Here is a 15,912-nt window from a genome sequence, read left to right as displayed (position 1 = left end):
CGTGCGCGGTGCTTCGATAGGGTAGATCATATAATTGTCACTCCTGTAACAAGAGATTTCTCCGATCTCGATCTTTGACTATAGCACAAAGACGTGGAACTCAAACCAGCTACCTAGCTTCAGAGACAGATTTAGGACTTGAAACATTGTCGGGATCTCTCGATTGTATGTGTGTACAGTCTGGTCTCACTATAGACTTGGCAGCGTCTCGCGACATATCGGACACTGCAGTCGAAACTTCATCCATCCTTCCAAACACGCGCTGTGGAAGATGTGCCGACAAGGCGTGACCATATATGTCCTGCGTGCAAGTATGTTTGCGCCCAGACTACCGCCGTCGCGGGGCGCCCCAGCTTCGACCACTGGCACTTCCAGGTCTTGCATACAAATCGCGCAATCAAACACACGTTTGCCCTTTTCCTTTGTCTCTTTCGCGACACTCGCGCGACGCACTCGAGAAGGTGTGCGTTCATCGTCAGGTGATGCGGGTGTCAAGACAGTGTCATTCGCCACAGCTGCGGCCTCGCTAAAGCCAATAGGCATATTACCACCCTCCTCATCTTCTCGCAGCACCGGATGGTAGTCGTATGCGTCAGGTGCCCACTTCGATCTGATAAACCAGCGAGGTCCTATAAGCTCTTGCGAGCCGAGAAGGACGAGTTGTATCCAGACCCACAGAATCAGCAATATCATGCTGTAGTAGTCTTGCTCTGCAAAGACGACGTTGTCTTTGTATATGTACAAGTAGGCAAATGGGACTAGTCGTAGGACGCTTTGGCCAACGACGAATTCCCATTGCAGCGCATGTCGGCAGTTACGTTGCACATTGCGAGCGATCTGAGGGATCCAGAAGCTCACAGAGCAGACAGAGAGCAAGGTGTAGAATACACGGCGGACGGGCGCGGGCCAGGATCCTGCAAACAAGCTGAGGAAAATGATTGCTACGAGAAGCGCGTATGTCCTTACGTAGATGGATCCGAAAGTAGGCATACGGGCAGCCACGATGGCATCGACGTTTCGTGGTGGAGCGTTTTCGAGGACGGGAAGGAGGCCTTCTTGGTCCGAGGGCATGAAGAAGATCGGCGTCGCCCCTGTATCAACAGGGGCTGCTGGAGGAGCTGGCTGTGGAAACGTGCCTGGAGTCGGCTGTTCTGTCATTGGGGATGGTGTATCTGGCGACACCGTCGTTGGCGGGGCTGCATCGGCATTGGCAGCACTTGTGGCGACGTCAGCGCCGTTCCCTGCTGTCGTCGTGGTGGCAGCTTCTTCCCTGGCTCGTCTCTCCGCTCGAATGCGGTTAAGTACACCGAGCAGTCTCTGCTCCCTCTGCAATTCTTCTTCAACTTCGGCTCGCATAGCACGCTCGCGTTCCGGCTCTTGAACTAACCAGATACTCCTGACGAAAGACATGCCGAAAAGAGCCACGTTTATAAAGGCTATAAAGCCAGCTCCGGCAAATTGAACGACCAGACCAGGAACTTCCGAGCTTGCCACGACTAAGCTCATGGTGATGTAGCCGTCACCCAGTACCAGGAGCACTGTAGTGTAGAAGCTGATCCTGCTGCGGGTGGAAGGCGTGCTGGCTTCGCGCATTTGTCTCATGAGGAGGAATAACTGGGCAAAAAGTACAAACGTGTAGGCGAGTAGGTGACGCCGCGTGTGCTTGAACCTCATCTCGAGCTTCGGCCCAACCAAATGATCGCCGTCTTGTGCAAATGCGTTGGGTGGGCCTTGCGACTCCAACACATATCCGCAATCCGGAGAAAACGCCAGCATCGAGAAGCGAAGTGGGGGTGCCGCGGGTGTTATAGCGCCGGTGGGAAAACGAAGCTCGCGCTCCAGAGATCTGAGCACGGCTGATCCGTACTCCATATTCGTTGCTGTGGCCATTTGCTGCAAATACAGCACTAGCTCACATTTGGGCCAGACGAAGTCCGTGCCAATGTCTGCAATCTTGGAAGTCCATGGATTCAGCTGATCTGATTGACCCAACATCTGCCGGGAGATTTCATGCGAGATGGAGCTGTTGAGCAGACTGCGGGTAACCTCGAAAGTGTGTTTTGACAGGGCGAGGTAGGGGAGAGCGAAAATGCCCCCAAACTTATCACTTGTTGTTACGAACACTCCAGATCCAGTCCTGATATCATAGGTACCGTGCAGCTGTATCTGCCATTCGTCATAAGTCTCGTCATCTGTCAAGGCGAGACTCACGCCCATCTCGGTTGTACTATGTTCCATAAATGTGCCTTCATACTGTTTGAACCGGACTGTAACCTCACCACTCCGTCCAGTGACATTCCTTTCAAAATTTCGAGCAAAGGTAGGCTGGCCGAAAGGGTCCCTTGGCATGTATTCTGTCAGATTGAGTTGCGGTATCGACACGCCTTCTTGCAAAGAAGAGTGCCTCCACTTCCCAAGCACATATCCGGTGACGTTGCTATACAGCGGTATAGGGTTGCGTCCCTGCGCGTCTCCTTCCAATGCCGCCTTGCCCCAGTCTCCCAACGCGTACTCCAGCTGCTCTTGCGCTCTGCCTCTGATGACCGGCAATGCATCCCAAGCATATCCTCTGTCGGCCTCAAGACCGGTCAAATTGGCTGCCGCCCCTTCGCGCCGAAAGTCCGCATCCCATGACGAGTTTCCGATCGCCCAGAGCTGACGCTGCTCCTCGGCGATAGCATCTTCGATAGTCGGGCCAAAGTTGTAGCGCGAGGATGGCTGAGCGATTTGGGAGTTGAAGTAGATCCAGGTGAAGAAGATCAGCGGCAGTAGGACACCACGTCGATCCGCCATCCACGATCCATTGCCCTCTCTACCGCATCAGGAGAGGTGTTGTTGTTATACGGTCCATGCATGCTGGCGTTAGCGCACCGACGTCGTTCTATAGTGTCCGCCGCGCCGCCTCGCGCTTGAAAACAGGGCATGACTAAGCAGATGCAAACTCTCCTACCTTACCTCCTACCTCCTAGGAGGTAGCGGATTCACTCTGCTTGTAAGCTCCACGGGTCTACGACTCTGAATTACAGCCTACACGCCGCTAACCTACCTATTTTCAAACAGCTTGCAGACTGGCCGTGCCAGGGTTGTGTTGGATTGCCCTTATATGTATCATCAAGACGACTTCAAAACGACTGCACGAGGCTTCTTTACTGTACTATGGAATGGGGCTGAGGTTGCCCTGATTGCCGCATCGGCGACCAAGGCGATCAAGACAATCTCCAAGAACATTCCGATGGCTCTGCGAGAGCCGTATGTATCTACAGGAGATGGAACACTGTTGTCGGACTTGGGGGACAAAGTGGACGCTCCGTACGTGACCTACCATCGATATAGCGGAACTGCTGAACACTGCGAGCACGGCTATGCCCATCTACCTAGTGACATAGCTACGTACCTACTCCAGACTCATACAACCCTGGTCCTATGTACTATAACAAGAACAGGTAGCTTCATCTCACAAAGTTAATGCTCATGGTAGAGAGTCGGAGATTACGAAGTCTGGGGTATCCCGTGGAGGATGCGGGCTTCTATGTCTGATGAAATACAGTGATGGTATTGGCCGCGATGATCAACGACCGAGCGTGTCAAACATCTATCGGATCCATCTACTATGCTTTAACTGCTTCGAGAGAACGATCGTGTGCGAGGGGGACCACACTGCGTAAATGGTAACAAACATGCAACTCTAAGGTTAACCTTGTTCGCACCAGTCTCACTCTGTGTAGCCCGATCAGGCGCACCCTTACCAGGAATGAGATTTTGGGACGCAAATTCTACTGTAGAAAACTCTTGAATTCCCGACCCCCGATCGTTGACCAACTGACCGTGTGAGGTAGCTCCTGGCCAGGACCTGGTAAACAACAGAGCTGACTGAGATGTTGGTTGCCCCCATACTACAGTATAGCGAATTGTATTAAGACGGACCAGTCTGCGGCTTCCGACGTGACAATTCGTACCAACAACTCTCTTTCGAAAATCGACTTGTACCTTTACAAACGACTCTCTTCGGAAATCCGAGCAAACATACAAGATGCTCGCTCTATCGTTGATCTCAACTCTCATGTACAGGTAAGCTGAAGAAATTCAGTCAACCGCGTGCCCAAGGAAACAGAAACTGATCACCGTCCGTAGCACTGTTGTCGCTCCACCGCCATATGGATTTGACAAAAGGAATTTCTGTTTGTGTTGCAACGACATGAATCTTACGACTGGCGCATATACCACGTACAACTACGGTACTAGAGACCTCTGTGATATTCTGAGTTGGACAATTGGCGATGATGGAACCGGACAAATTGCGCACGTACGTGTGCAGTTTTATCAACCCGAGATACCTGTTAACTGAGAATTGTAGTGCGTGAACGACCAAGCATATCAAAAGGCTCAAACCTTTGCAGACGGCTGCCACGGTCAAGGAGCTGATGGATCATTTTGTTGTCCCGAACTGGTGGAGGGTAAAGAGAAAGATGCCCCGCCTTGCATCATAAGATTTGGTAATGTCACTACGACAAACGGCAAACTTGCCATTTGATGCCTTGGAGTTCATTGCGGGAGGAATAATGTCAAGGATACATGTAGGTATGAAGAGGTGTCGTTGCATGGGTCTTCTTGAACACGAGATGTGCGTGGCGTTGGGCGCCGGTTCTGGATATGACATATGAGTGCTGATGTCCTCCCTGAGTTGAGTTGAGGTGTGCATACAAACCGCAGAGCGCGAGCGGTTGTCACTACATTTCAAACCTACTGCTCTCGGCGACGGCTGCGCGAATGGGAGCAAACGATATTAGTATGGGTATACGCTGAGTTGTCTACATACTTTATACTATTATCATCAACATCTGCAGATTGGTTCTCAGTATAAAAGTGTGGCGGCTAGGAGGTACCTGTGGTGAGGTTGGTTGGCTTCGTTTCACGCGACGGGAAAACAACACAGACTCACAGAGAAACACTCTCGCGCTAGGACCGGCGCGTGCCTTCCGGATGACCGGATGAACGATCTTCCAGAGATGTCCGGCAATCATATCCAATGGAGGTAGTTCGAAGTCACTCGCAAGCAGTAGGTAAGTAGTAATCAGACTTGACGTGGCTCTGGAGTGAAGAGAAGCAGAGGGGTGAGACTCTCCCCCAGATATATGTACAGGAAGGACTACCTCCTACAGGTATAGGTATCTCGTTTGTGAGGAGAGAGGTATCACATGCTAGGTAGCCGGAGGGATCCGAAGCCGCCAACCGCTACAGGGCAGCTATCTTATCGCGTGCCCCCACCAGTCACCAGTCACGGTGCAGTCTCTCAGTCGTCGTCTGGTGACTGGATGACTAGAAGGACGGCCTCCATGTACATGTACCTACTACTGGAGCTACTTGATCTCACACCTCAGTGAAGTCCAGTCCAACACTTTCTCACGCATCACAACCCAACACGTATTCTCGCCGCATACCTGTACCTACCTTACTACCTTACAGCTACATACTACTTCTATCCTTCACCTCCACCTGGTACCGCACCGTGTCGTGTCGTTGCAGTGAATCTCCTCCAGGCGGCAGTCCTGTAGCTCGGCGATACAAGAGTAGGTCCCCCACCTGCACCTCTTCTCTCTCTCTCTCTCTCCTCTCGAACCAACCTCATGTCACTGAGAGCCGCGAGCCCACCAGCAAACCACCGGGCTGCTCTGCCTCTCTTCTGCCCGACCTTGACTTTCCTACCTCCTTCTCTTCACTCCTCCTCTTCATCCTCCTCATCTTCCTCTTCTTCTTCTTCCTCCTCCTCCTCCTCCTCCTCCTCCTCCTCCTCCTACTCCTCCTCCCCTCGCGGCTTCACTCCTCCTTCTCCACGCATCTCGTATCAACATGAGGTCGAGTCCAAAGGTCGTTGCACTCCTTCCTCTGTTGTGCTGGACACCGGAGCATTCACGAGGAGCTCCAGCTGACTGATCGTGTCATAGCAGCCCGACAGCAACCCTCCTTCTACTCTTGCAGCCGCTCAATCCCCCTCCTCCCCCTCCTCCACGACCGCACCTCATCGCTACAACTTCGACTTTCCCACCTTGGATGACGACGGGTCTGTGTCAGACCTACCTACGAGACCACCAACACGCCGATATCGAACGCCGCCCGCCGCTCTGAGTGCCCTAGGTCAACAAGTCATGGCCGAGTCCGGCCACGCGAGCGAGTCAGAAGGCTCTCTCGCTGACACCTTTGACATGATTGATCACGACGACCTGTCCGAGATCTCTAACGACGATCACGACACGGCCAGCATCACCTCGAACGAGCACGAGCACGAGGCCCAACTCACACCAGATGTGGCAGAGAGCGACGAAGAAGAGGAAGAAGAAGGCGAAGATGAGCTCGAGGAAGTCTCTACGATCAATGCCCGCTCACATTCGCCGTCAGATTCGGTTGTTATGGTGGACATGTCTACAACAGCCAAGCAGCTGAAGCAAGTGAAGGCCGAGAATAGGCTGATCGATAGCTACATGTCGGAAGACCTGGACACACCACGACAATCCGTCATGCGCTACTCTCCTACCACTACCATCAATCGAGCTCAAGAGCCCAAAATCTCCTTCGAGGTTGATCAGAACCCGAGGCACATCCTCTTCGTCTCCAGCAGAGATACACTACAGAGCGAAATGGACTTGATCGTCTCCCGGATCACGGGTGCTATGCGAACTCCAGCTTCGGACACCACTGCAATCATCAATCACAAGATGATCCGATTGCATCCTACTCCCACTGGGATCAGTCCTGCCTCAGCTACTGTTGTGTGTGGTCGAGATAGAATCTCTGCCACTGTGCAGCACTGCATTGAGGCCGAGCAACGTGATTCAGGCATCTATGGTCTTCGCATCCTCGATCACGACGGCTCTCACAGCTCTTGGTTCACTGTTGGACCACAAGGCAAGACCGAATTACACAAGCCCGACTTGGCGATATTCCATATTCCAAACCGGACAGATGAACTTGCGCTGACACCTGCTCTGAACGTCATCGACAGCATGGAAGTGCCTGCCTTCATCATCGTTGGAGAGACGGTTTCAACTGATGGAGAGTTCCGCCGGCCTGCATGCTCGAGATTCACGATGTGTTCAGACGACTTTTTCAACTGTTTTGCCAAGGATCGTCTTCGACTGACGCATGCCGTTGGCGAGTTATTGGCAATGAACAGAATCAAGTCCGAGGATGGTAAGCCAGCGAAGGCCAAGAGGAGTATGTTCATTCCGCCGGCGGTCAACGTCGCCAAAATCTTGTTCACGGCGTTGCCTGCGCTTCTCCTTTTATGCTCCATGATCTTTTCCACCTCAAGCCAGATAATCGACATTCCTGCTCGTAGAGAAGCACTTTCCACCTCCTTGCAGAAGGTCACGAGCATACAGAATTCTACTAGCGTAGTAGATGTCGAACATTTGCTACCAGCTCTGCCGACTACCTGCTACGAGAAGACGTGGTTTGGCCGTCGGCGTGTGCTCAATACTGCAGAGTGCAAAGTCGACTCACGATACCAAGCACTAGAACCCAATCACATGGTTCTTTCTCTTCCTGTCAACTCAGCACATCTTCAAGTTGTCTCTACCAAGGTTTTTAAAGCAGATGGGCGCAATGTGTCCTTCAGCACGACTCAGCTGATTCAAGGCGTATCGATCATCACATTCGATGCCAACGAGGCGTATGATACAGTCGTCATCAACACCATCACCGAGAAGCCAGCCTATAACATCACTGCCTCTCACTACTATGGCAAGCGGTACTTTCAGCTCAAGACCTATGAAAAGGCCGGCAATGAGGTTGGTAAGATGGTTGGGAGCGACCTTGCCATCATGAGCAAGACTGTGCGGAAGATCAACAATCTTTTATCTAACGAAGTGAGTGTGAGTGTCCAGGCTAGTCGCAACGCCACTTGTCAGCTCGCAAAATATGTGGGCCATGAGCTTCAGACGGTGTCACGCGAGATCCAGGTTTTTGGTAAGACAGCCAATGCCATGCTCAACAAAGCTGGTCGCGCGAACGAGGAGCTCGCCAAGGGTTTAGTCAAAGACCTCGTCGTCGTCCAAAAGGATCTTGTCAGATTTACCAGAGACTTGTCGGTGTCTGTCAAGTCCAGAGTGGAGGCAGCCAAGAGCAACACAAAGGCCTTGATTCAGTCACCCTTAGCGCTCTCTCGCCAGCGGGTCCAGAACCTTAAGCAGGCTTTTCGACGCCAGGAGAAAGGCCAGCATGCAAAGGCTGCAGCCAAGCTGCCTATCAAGGATCGTGCCACAGCAGCACAGAAGACTCAACAGAGCGTCAAGCGCCAATTGCATCTAAAGAATGAGCAGAAAGCCAAGGTGGAAGCTCGCCTGCAGGCTTCCAAGCAGCATCGAGAGGAGCATGTAGCAATGGAGCAGCGAAAGGCGAACAATATGCCCAGTGATACCGTACCTGGTCCTGCTGCCAATCAGTATCGCTAGTTGCCGTTTTGATCAGTGACGGACCAGCATTACGAGCTGATGGAAGTAAGCATCGGGCGTTTGGGACTGCGGACGGCCGTGGATATGTTTACGGGAATATGATTGGCGCAATGCGAACGATAGACCTATGCAGCGAGAGATGGCGATTCTGTCTTGCAGCTGCAGGAGTCGGACAGGGACGGACAGAGCCGGCGTAAGGCAAGATACCAAATTTGACATACTGTGCTGTGAAGCCGTATCAGTAGTGCACCAGTTGGAGACATTGGTTCAAAGACCCCCAGGGAGGATGATTTTAGTCTCGCCTACAGTGTATTGCTTCAAGTTGAACTTTTCTTGCTCGTATGTTTTCATGTTGCAACTCCACCACGCAGCCCGACAACGTGTGTCCCATGTGAGGGGAAGCAGTTGTGCATTGGACATGTTGAGTGTATGTAGGATGTAGAAGGACCACATGTTCGAACCACCTACCGGTACCTATGAACCTAGCCTCTAGGTCATTTCGTGGAGATGGCCTTGGCGCCGTCGCAGCCACTTTTTTCTCTTTCATTTTCCCTCCCCTCCTTCACTTACTTTCCCTCCTTCAATGCTCCTTCAGACACGTCCATCAGATATCCCCATGTCAGACATGCGCTATGATACCTGCGCCAGCACGCAAGCACGACTGCTCCCAATCCAGGAGACCAGTATCAAACGCACTGATAAATATGCCTAGCCAGTGTCTGTTGTTCTGGTGGACAGGCTTGTGGATGCCCTCGCTATATCTAGAGTCGTCCGTACCGGAGTAGTCCTTTCAAGAGCTATCAGAGGCGACTGCGAGGCATATGTTGGTCAGCTCAACGCTGTTCTAAGATTCAACTTCAGCATCTGCTCCGCACACTCCTGAAGCAGCGGCAAAGGTTCCGAGACAAGGTTGCAAAGCCGCCCATTCACTTGGATTGCTGGGTCTAGCTGGAGAGACACAGGGTGTGCTGTCGGCTTGCTCAGGACAAGATATTCTCGCAGTAATTCCAGTCGTGAGCTGTGATTGGTGACCGAGACTGCTTCATGAGAAACAGCAGAAGGAGATTGAGATGTTCGAAATGCTGCGTGATATGCGCAGCATCGACGAGAATTGCTATAAAGATGTGCATCCTCCACTCATCTCCCACGAAGCCAGTCTTAGCACAACTCACTACAATAGAGCGGCATAAATTTCCTACAGAAGACCATAATGCATACCAACACAGCCGTACACGCGCTCTTAGCACTAGGCTCTTACACAACAGGCGTTCTTGCAAGCCCCTGTAGAGGCCACGAATTGGTTCATTTGGAAGCCGCAGTCTTGAAAGCTCAAGCTTGTGTGGCAACGGTCTTGAATGAACACAATCGAATTCGGCATAACGACTCTGAGGTTCCCCAAGGCAGTAAGAAGCTTCGCAAGCGATACTTCGGCGATCTCAGCAAGGACCACGACAGATATGTGGACGGCGTCTTCCACCGCATGCAGGAACAGTGGAGTAAGACTACCTGGGACTGCGCAGGCCCTGGTACTCGTGACGGCGTTCACTGCGAGCATGAAGATGTTAGGGCTTTCGTTCGCGACGCAAATGAAGTCACATTCTGCCCAAATCAGCTGCGTGGACGGAGCTTGGAAGCTCGGCTGCTCATTCACGAGATGACCCACACGCCTGCTGTTCGAGGCCCAAGACGGAGTAAGTATGCAGGATGCGCAACCCCTGGAGAGCGGGTTACTAACATGGTGAATAGTCGTCGACATTGAATATAGTGAGCCAGGGGCATGCTACCAACTCCCTAACATACTGGGCTCCGACCATGGCGCATACGGCAATTTCAGGGCCCAGCAGCTCGCATTCTGGTCCTCATCCGCTGCGGTAGTCAATGCGGACAACTACGCTCTCTACGCCTGGCAGATGTGTCTGCTACTAGACCACAACCGCATGTCCCCGCCTGCCAAAATCAACCTCCAACCACTACCTGCATTCTGCAATGTGCAATCCTTGTCTCCATTCCTCTCGTCGACAAGCGACGAGAACTGGATGATCTTTATCATGAAAGCGATATTCACAGCTCTGCTCACAGCTCTAGTCACAGCTCTATTCATAGCCCCAAGGCGAGTTACTCGAGTCTGGTTTTCGTAGGAGACAGAAGGATTGCCCCCCTCTAGTACTTTACTGGAAGCTATCGCTCTTTTTTCGCTACGCTTTAGAAGAGTAATCGACAACCACTCGCTTGTCGAGCCAAAATCATGCACAGATTTGACATTGTTCGACCCGAGCTTCCTATAGCGGAGCTGCAAATGGTGGTAGCAAAGTGGAAGATAGAGATCAAGAAGAGGGTGTTAGTAGTGAGTCGGTCATAGCTAGCTAGCTAGTTGAATACCTACCTTACTACCAGTATCAATATCACCCATCTATTCATTCACGCGCCAAGAAAGGAGTTGATCTAAAAGCTCCTTCCTGACTCCAATGCCTGTGCCTTCCCTATCTGTTCGCCGCTCCAATTCTTCCGATTTTCCAGCGCCCCCCTAACAACCATGAACACCTAGTAGGTACCTTGTCGTTATTCTATCCCTAACATCCATCATTCTTCTACACCCTTCTCCTCTCCTCTCCTCATCTCCTCCCAATCAATCACAACCACCTCGGAACTCTCGCATCACAAAACCTCGCCTCTTCAATTTTCGCTCGATGCCATCTCCCACCACTCCCACTCCCACTTCCCCTCCTCCAACCATTACCATTACCATTACCTTTACCATCACAATCCCCATCACCATTACCACCACTTCCCCTCCTCCTACTGGTCTGTTCCGAAGCACACGTAGAACAGACGTCGACGTGGCACGTGGGTTCGACACACATGTACCAGTGATTACAAAGTCCTTGACCACAGTTCCAGCAGGCGGAGAGCCAGTGGGTTTCAGTTTGGTAGAGGGTGTGGAGGGAGAAGAGGGGGCAGAGAGTTCGGGGCATGATTGTGGGTCTTTTTCTTTTTCTCTCTCTTTTCTTTTTTTCTTTCTGTTCTTTTTTCTTTGGTGGCGTTTTGGCTGGGTTGGATTGCACTTGGGATTGCACTTGATGTTTGGGATGTGTTATTGTTACATGGGAATGTGGGATGCTGATTGTGATGCTGAATAGATGTAGCAATGTGTGATGTGTATGGTATTAGTACGGAGTGAAAGCTGCGATAGTGGCAGATAGTTGTAACCACTTCACTCATGATTGTTGTCTCCTCGACAGTGACAGTGAGTCGCTTGTTTCGTCTCATCCTCTTTTCTCCGGGCAGCAAAGTGGACGAGACATCTGTGCTAGGTGAGTGGGTGTGTCCTACAGCTCCCTTCTGCGTCAGTCTTGGTGTGAAAATTCATGATGTTAAGATCCGTTCCAAAACACTTGTTCCCCCATCAAGCTATTCGACCACGAAAGCTGACGCAAAACAAAAGACATTCTCCATGGCAAGGATTCTCAATGGTTCTGTTATCGGTCATGTCGGTACTAGAAGCTCTAGGCAGGCGCATTATAGTTACGAATGAACTGGACGCCGCACGCACTACGAGTTCGTCGAACAAGGAACTCACTGGTGCGGCTTCAAATCTTGACATGTATTGATGCTCTTTTTGTGGGCTGAAAGTCCGGGCGGAAGCCGCAGCAGATGGTGGACGTGAAGAGTGCGGATACCAAGTGAATATAAGCGCGAAAGAGATTTTGTGGTAGAAATAAAGAGTGGCTCTTCATCTCAGCCATCTTCTTGAGAGCAAGTGGGTCCAGTGGAGGACCCTGCGTGCATTCATATCATATTGCTTCATGCTCATATATAATATGCTAGAAGCCCACTTCCAGAGCGGGTATCAGCCGGGCTTGTTGCCCAAGGATAAGAGGATTGCTCGGGACTTTATCGGAACGACGGGAACGCCCTCGTCGTTGTCGAAATTGGTCAAGTCACAATTTCAGCTTGCTGGTCGAGTAGCAGGTTCTGGCGCATGTCCTACTCAGGCCTGTCCCTTCCTGTAATAAGAGGCAGGTATGCGGTCCAAGAAGAGTGGTCGTGACGTTGTACCAGAGCTTTCAAGGTCCTGCTGTGACGCTTGGCTCTGTACGCCGGGTATCTCGTTTGTTTGGAGGGGTGTCTAGAATTGGTCTGCAAAGGAATCAAAGTCAGTTGATGCATACGCATACAAATCAGCCACCTGAGGGGACTCACCCAAAGTCATGCTCATGGAAACATCAGTGTTCTCCACCATTTTCGTGAACTCCTCGAAGCTGATCTTGCCATCCCGGTCCAAGTCCGCCTCCATGATAGTCTTGTCTACTATCTGCTGCAATTGCTGGTCCTTCAAGTTGCTCCCCACCATCATCTTGAGCACAATGAACAGCTCTCCATTGCTAATGTAGCCATCTCTGTCGATGTCGTAGACTTTGAATGCGAACCGCAGCTTCTCCTCCTTGTTGCCTTTACTGCTGAAGGCGCTAAGACCTGAGACAAACTCTTGGAAGTCAACGTCGCCGCCTCCATCCTCGTCAAAGATGGCGATCATCCGCGTCGCCAGAGGATTGGAGGAGACCTGGGGTAGTGAGAGGAACTCGTCGCGCTCGATTGTGCCCGAGTTATCCTGGGAGACGTCAGGTGCTACCCACTGTTCCACCATACTGCCCGCCGTACCTTGTCCAATTTCATGAAGCGCTTCCTCAGACGATCCACCTCGTCCCTGTCGACTGCACACGATCAAGTCAGATTCCATCTTTCAGCTGAGTGCCCCTCGATCTCAGGCAAGAGGACGTTCTTGGGAGGAGGGCATACAGTTCGATCCCTGGACGATATTCTCCAGCATGGCACTATTTGCGTTCCCCATCTTGCTGCTATTGTTGTGGTGGTGGTAATGGTGGCAGGTTGGTGGTAGGTGGCCGTGTTGGATTCGTGGTACACAAGGTAGTAGCAACTGTGGTGTCCTGAGGCAATGACAGCATGAGGAGCTTAATTTAACCGAATAGAGGCTAGGTGCCCGTGCCCTCCTGACCGATGCAACGAACGACGCATGGACAACCATCTCGCGCCGACATCATCGTGGGTGAGAATCATCTTCGCCTTCAGGAAAACAGGACAGTCATCATGGACGGCGGACTCGAAGATGTCGCCATGCAGGCGGCAGAGACATTGCAGACTGCGCATATCAACCACAACCCTACACGCGCCGATTTAGCGCCAGACACGTCCGTCGACAAGAAGATCGCAGTGGAATTTGATCGATCTGGAGATGTCGACTCCATGGCAGGGGAAGTGGATGAGGACGAGGTGCCACTGAGTATACTTCGGCCACTGCCCGAGGACAACAGACACGCGCCTAGGCATCTACAATTGCCTGATCTACGATTCGAGCAAAGCTATCTCAAGAGCATCGAGAATGCGGAAAACTGGGGAGTTGTGGCATACATCACGCTCAAGGACCAGGTGAGCTATAGAGAGAGGGTCATGTTAGGGCACGTCTGATATGTGTACAAGGTCTTGATGCCGTTAGTCCAAGGCCTGGCGTGGTCGTTGATTGTGGCTGGGTATGTTCATTCTTGCCAGGAAGAGTGCTATCTGCTGACTAGCTGCAGCTGGCGATATTCGAACGCATCGGCCAAATTCTCTGGACAGTCTATCGGGGCCAAGGTTCGCAGATGGTGGTGGTAAGTCTGTGCCTCGGTGCAGTGAAATGCCCCCCAAGGCGATTTTGCTGACTTCAACCAGGGGCGTGAATAACTGGAAGATTCCGGATACTCCGTCCAAATGGTCGCCACGAAGTGAGCGGTAATACGCAGCAGTCGAGCACCATCGTCACCATCATCATCACCATCATCGTCATCACCACCACCATCACCACATTACAACTGCCACGAGCTGCGTGATGCCGTGGCTACGAGAGCTCGCCTATCCAAAGAACGAAGCACGTCGCCTACGACGGCATCTGCTCGCGTGTTTTACCAAAGTCAGCACGATCACCGCAACCAGGCACCACTGGCTGAAGATCGTCTTACCGCAGTAGCGAGCATCTCCCGGGCTATCTCTGGTAATCGAGCGGCAGCTCGCACCAGAGGGGAAGCGACATGTGGTTGCATGATCCTGACATTTGCCGATTCATGCCAAGGTTGCGCATGTGAGGCTGAATGTGCTCATATAGCCCGTGGTCTCTGCATTCCATGCTGCGCCAATACTTGCGCTTTTGGGCTACGGCGGCTGCATCTTGTCGTTTCTTTGCAGCGCAGCAGACGGTTCAGCGTGCCACTGAACCCGGCGCAGCAGGGTCCGCGAGTGTGAGCACGGCAAAGCACGCATGAAGTTACTTACATGTATGTGGTCGAAACAGGAAGCCGCAGTCGATCTGCGCTCGTGGGTGCGGCACACAAATGAGCTTGCGACCAAACACATGGCGCGCGTCATGAGCACGCCATAGTTTCCTGCCTCGATAGTACATAGTACATACATGAGGTGGCTATGTATGAGTGTCCTGATGAGAGCAACATTCACTGCAGCAAGCGAATCGGACGGCGATCATCACCTCCACCACATCTGGGGCCGACCAGATGCATGTGGCATGTGCCAGGCCGCTACCTCACTCACTACCTCACTACTACTGCACTCACCTCCACCCCGTCCTTCCCTTTCCTCGGTATGATCGCATTTGTCGTTTGGAGCAGCCCCAGCAAACAGTGCCAAACACGTCTCTCGATGCCGCGCTCGCATAATCCTGCTCCGACATGACATCGAGATGTCGCACGTCGGTTCCAGTGACGCTGCATGGTGGGGATGTGGCCCCACCCCACTAAAACTAAGGGATTGCACGCCAACGCCAACCTCGAATGACGACTTGCGACCTCGAGTACCGCCGTCCAATGTGCGCCTGCGCCTGCGCCTGGAACATTGCCCATTCCCAACAAAGCAGCTTTTTGACTTTGGGGCCAAATGGCCGCAATCGCAGGGGAGACGTGTACATGGTACTCTCACCTCATACACCTTACTTCTCGTAGGTATGGGTGATGGTGATCCTCAGCAAGACGACGGTATCCTTTGAGAGCAAGGTACCTGTTCGTTGTGTCTTGTTCCTGAACGACCCGACACGGAGGGGGACCAGTACCAGCACCAGCATGGAGCACGATATCCCTCCCTCCCTGTCCTCCTCTTCCCTCCCCTTCCCTTCCCTTCTTCTCCCTTCCCTGGCCCAGCCACGGTCGCGCATGTTGGCCGGTCTTGCTGGGAAAGTGTGTGTGTGTATGTCTATGAGGCAAAGTGAAGTCCGAGAATACCTTAGGCAGTAGTGTGCACGACGACTTGAGCATGGGCCATTCAGGCGACGGAGTCAATCTATAGAATATGCACAGCAGAGAATATAATATAGTATTCGCTCCTATGTCGGGTAATACACGAGCGAGCGAGCGTGCCGTGCCCAGGTCTCGTTTAGAAAGACTCGATTTCTTTGGGACGCACAAAG

At 52.2% G+C, this 15,912-nt stretch overlaps 6 protein-coding genes across 6 annotated transcripts; 4 read left to right on the top strand and 2 right to left on the bottom strand.

The window, feature by feature from the left end:
- Window positions 1-189: 189 nt before the first annotated feature.
- On the bottom strand, window positions 190-2,793 carry SEPMUDRAFT_61517 (uncharacterized protein; the record flags this gene model as incomplete). Its single annotated transcript, XM_016909565.1, has 2 exons — window positions 190-1,151; window positions 1,308-2,793. 2 exons carry the CDS (start codon window positions 2,791-2,793, stop codon window positions 190-192), a joined length of 2,448 nt encoding a protein of 815 aa, XP_016764152.1.
- A 310-nt stretch (window positions 2,794-3,103) lies between these two features.
- SEPMUDRAFT_115088 (uncharacterized protein) lies at window positions 3,104-4,531 on the top strand (the record flags this gene model as incomplete). Its single annotated transcript, XM_016901127.1, has 3 exons — window positions 3,104-3,309; window positions 4,132-4,303; window positions 4,355-4,531. The coding sequence occupies 3 exons, from the start codon at window positions 3,104-3,106 to the stop codon at window positions 4,529-4,531; spliced, it is 555 nt and encodes a 184-aa protein (XP_016764151.1).
- Window positions 4,532-7,817: 3,286 nt separating this feature from the next.
- Window positions 7,818-8,447, top strand: SEPMUDRAFT_39568 (uncharacterized protein; the record flags this gene model as incomplete). The annotated part of the gene is made up of 1 exon (XM_016908749.1): window positions 7,818-8,447. The coding sequence occupies one exon, from the start codon at window positions 7,818-7,820 to the stop codon at window positions 8,445-8,447; it is 630 nt and encodes a 209-aa protein (XP_016764150.1).
- A 1,210-nt stretch (window positions 8,448-9,657) lies between these two features.
- On the top strand, window positions 9,658-10,585 carry SEPMUDRAFT_115086 (uncharacterized protein; the record flags this gene model as incomplete). The annotated part of the gene is made up of 2 exons (XM_016901126.1): window positions 9,658-10,138; window positions 10,194-10,585. 2 exons carry the CDS (start codon window positions 9,658-9,660, stop codon window positions 10,583-10,585), a joined length of 873 nt encoding a protein of 290 aa, XP_016764149.1.
- A 1,015-nt stretch (window positions 10,586-11,600) lies between these two features.
- SEPMUDRAFT_147723 (calcineurin regulatory subunit B) lies at window positions 11,601-13,331 on the bottom strand. The gene is made up of 4 exons (XM_016904484.1): window positions 13,245-13,331; window positions 13,107-13,159; window positions 12,648-13,056; window positions 11,601-12,584 (listed from the first exon to the last, which is right to left on the bottom strand). The coding sequence occupies exons 1-4, from the start codon at window positions 13,294-13,296 to the stop codon at window positions 12,574-12,576; spliced, it is 525 nt and encodes a 174-aa protein (XP_016764148.1). The 5' UTR covers window positions 13,297-13,331; the 3' UTR covers window positions 11,601-12,573.
- Window positions 13,332-13,502: 171 nt separating this feature from the next.
- SEPMUDRAFT_147722 (uncharacterized protein) lies at window positions 13,503-15,717 on the top strand. Its single transcript, XM_016904483.1, has 4 exons — window positions 13,503-13,892; window positions 13,944-13,993; window positions 14,042-14,113; window positions 14,175-15,717. The coding sequence occupies exons 1-4, from the start codon at window positions 13,554-13,556 to the stop codon at window positions 14,236-14,238; spliced, it is 525 nt and encodes a 174-aa protein (XP_016764147.1). The 5' UTR covers window positions 13,503-13,553; the 3' UTR covers window positions 14,239-15,717.
- The last annotated feature ends 195 nt before the right edge of the window (window positions 15,718-15,912 follow it).

This window comes from Sphaerulina musiva, assembly GCF_000320565.1.
Source record: "Sphaerulina musiva SO2202 unplaced genomic scaffold SEPMUscaffold_2, whole genome shotgun sequence".
Lineage (NCBI taxonomy): Eukaryota > Fungi > Ascomycota > Dothideomycetes > Mycosphaerellales > Mycosphaerellaceae > Sphaerulina > Sphaerulina musiva.
This window is presented reverse-complemented; position numbering and strand designations above follow the sequence as displayed.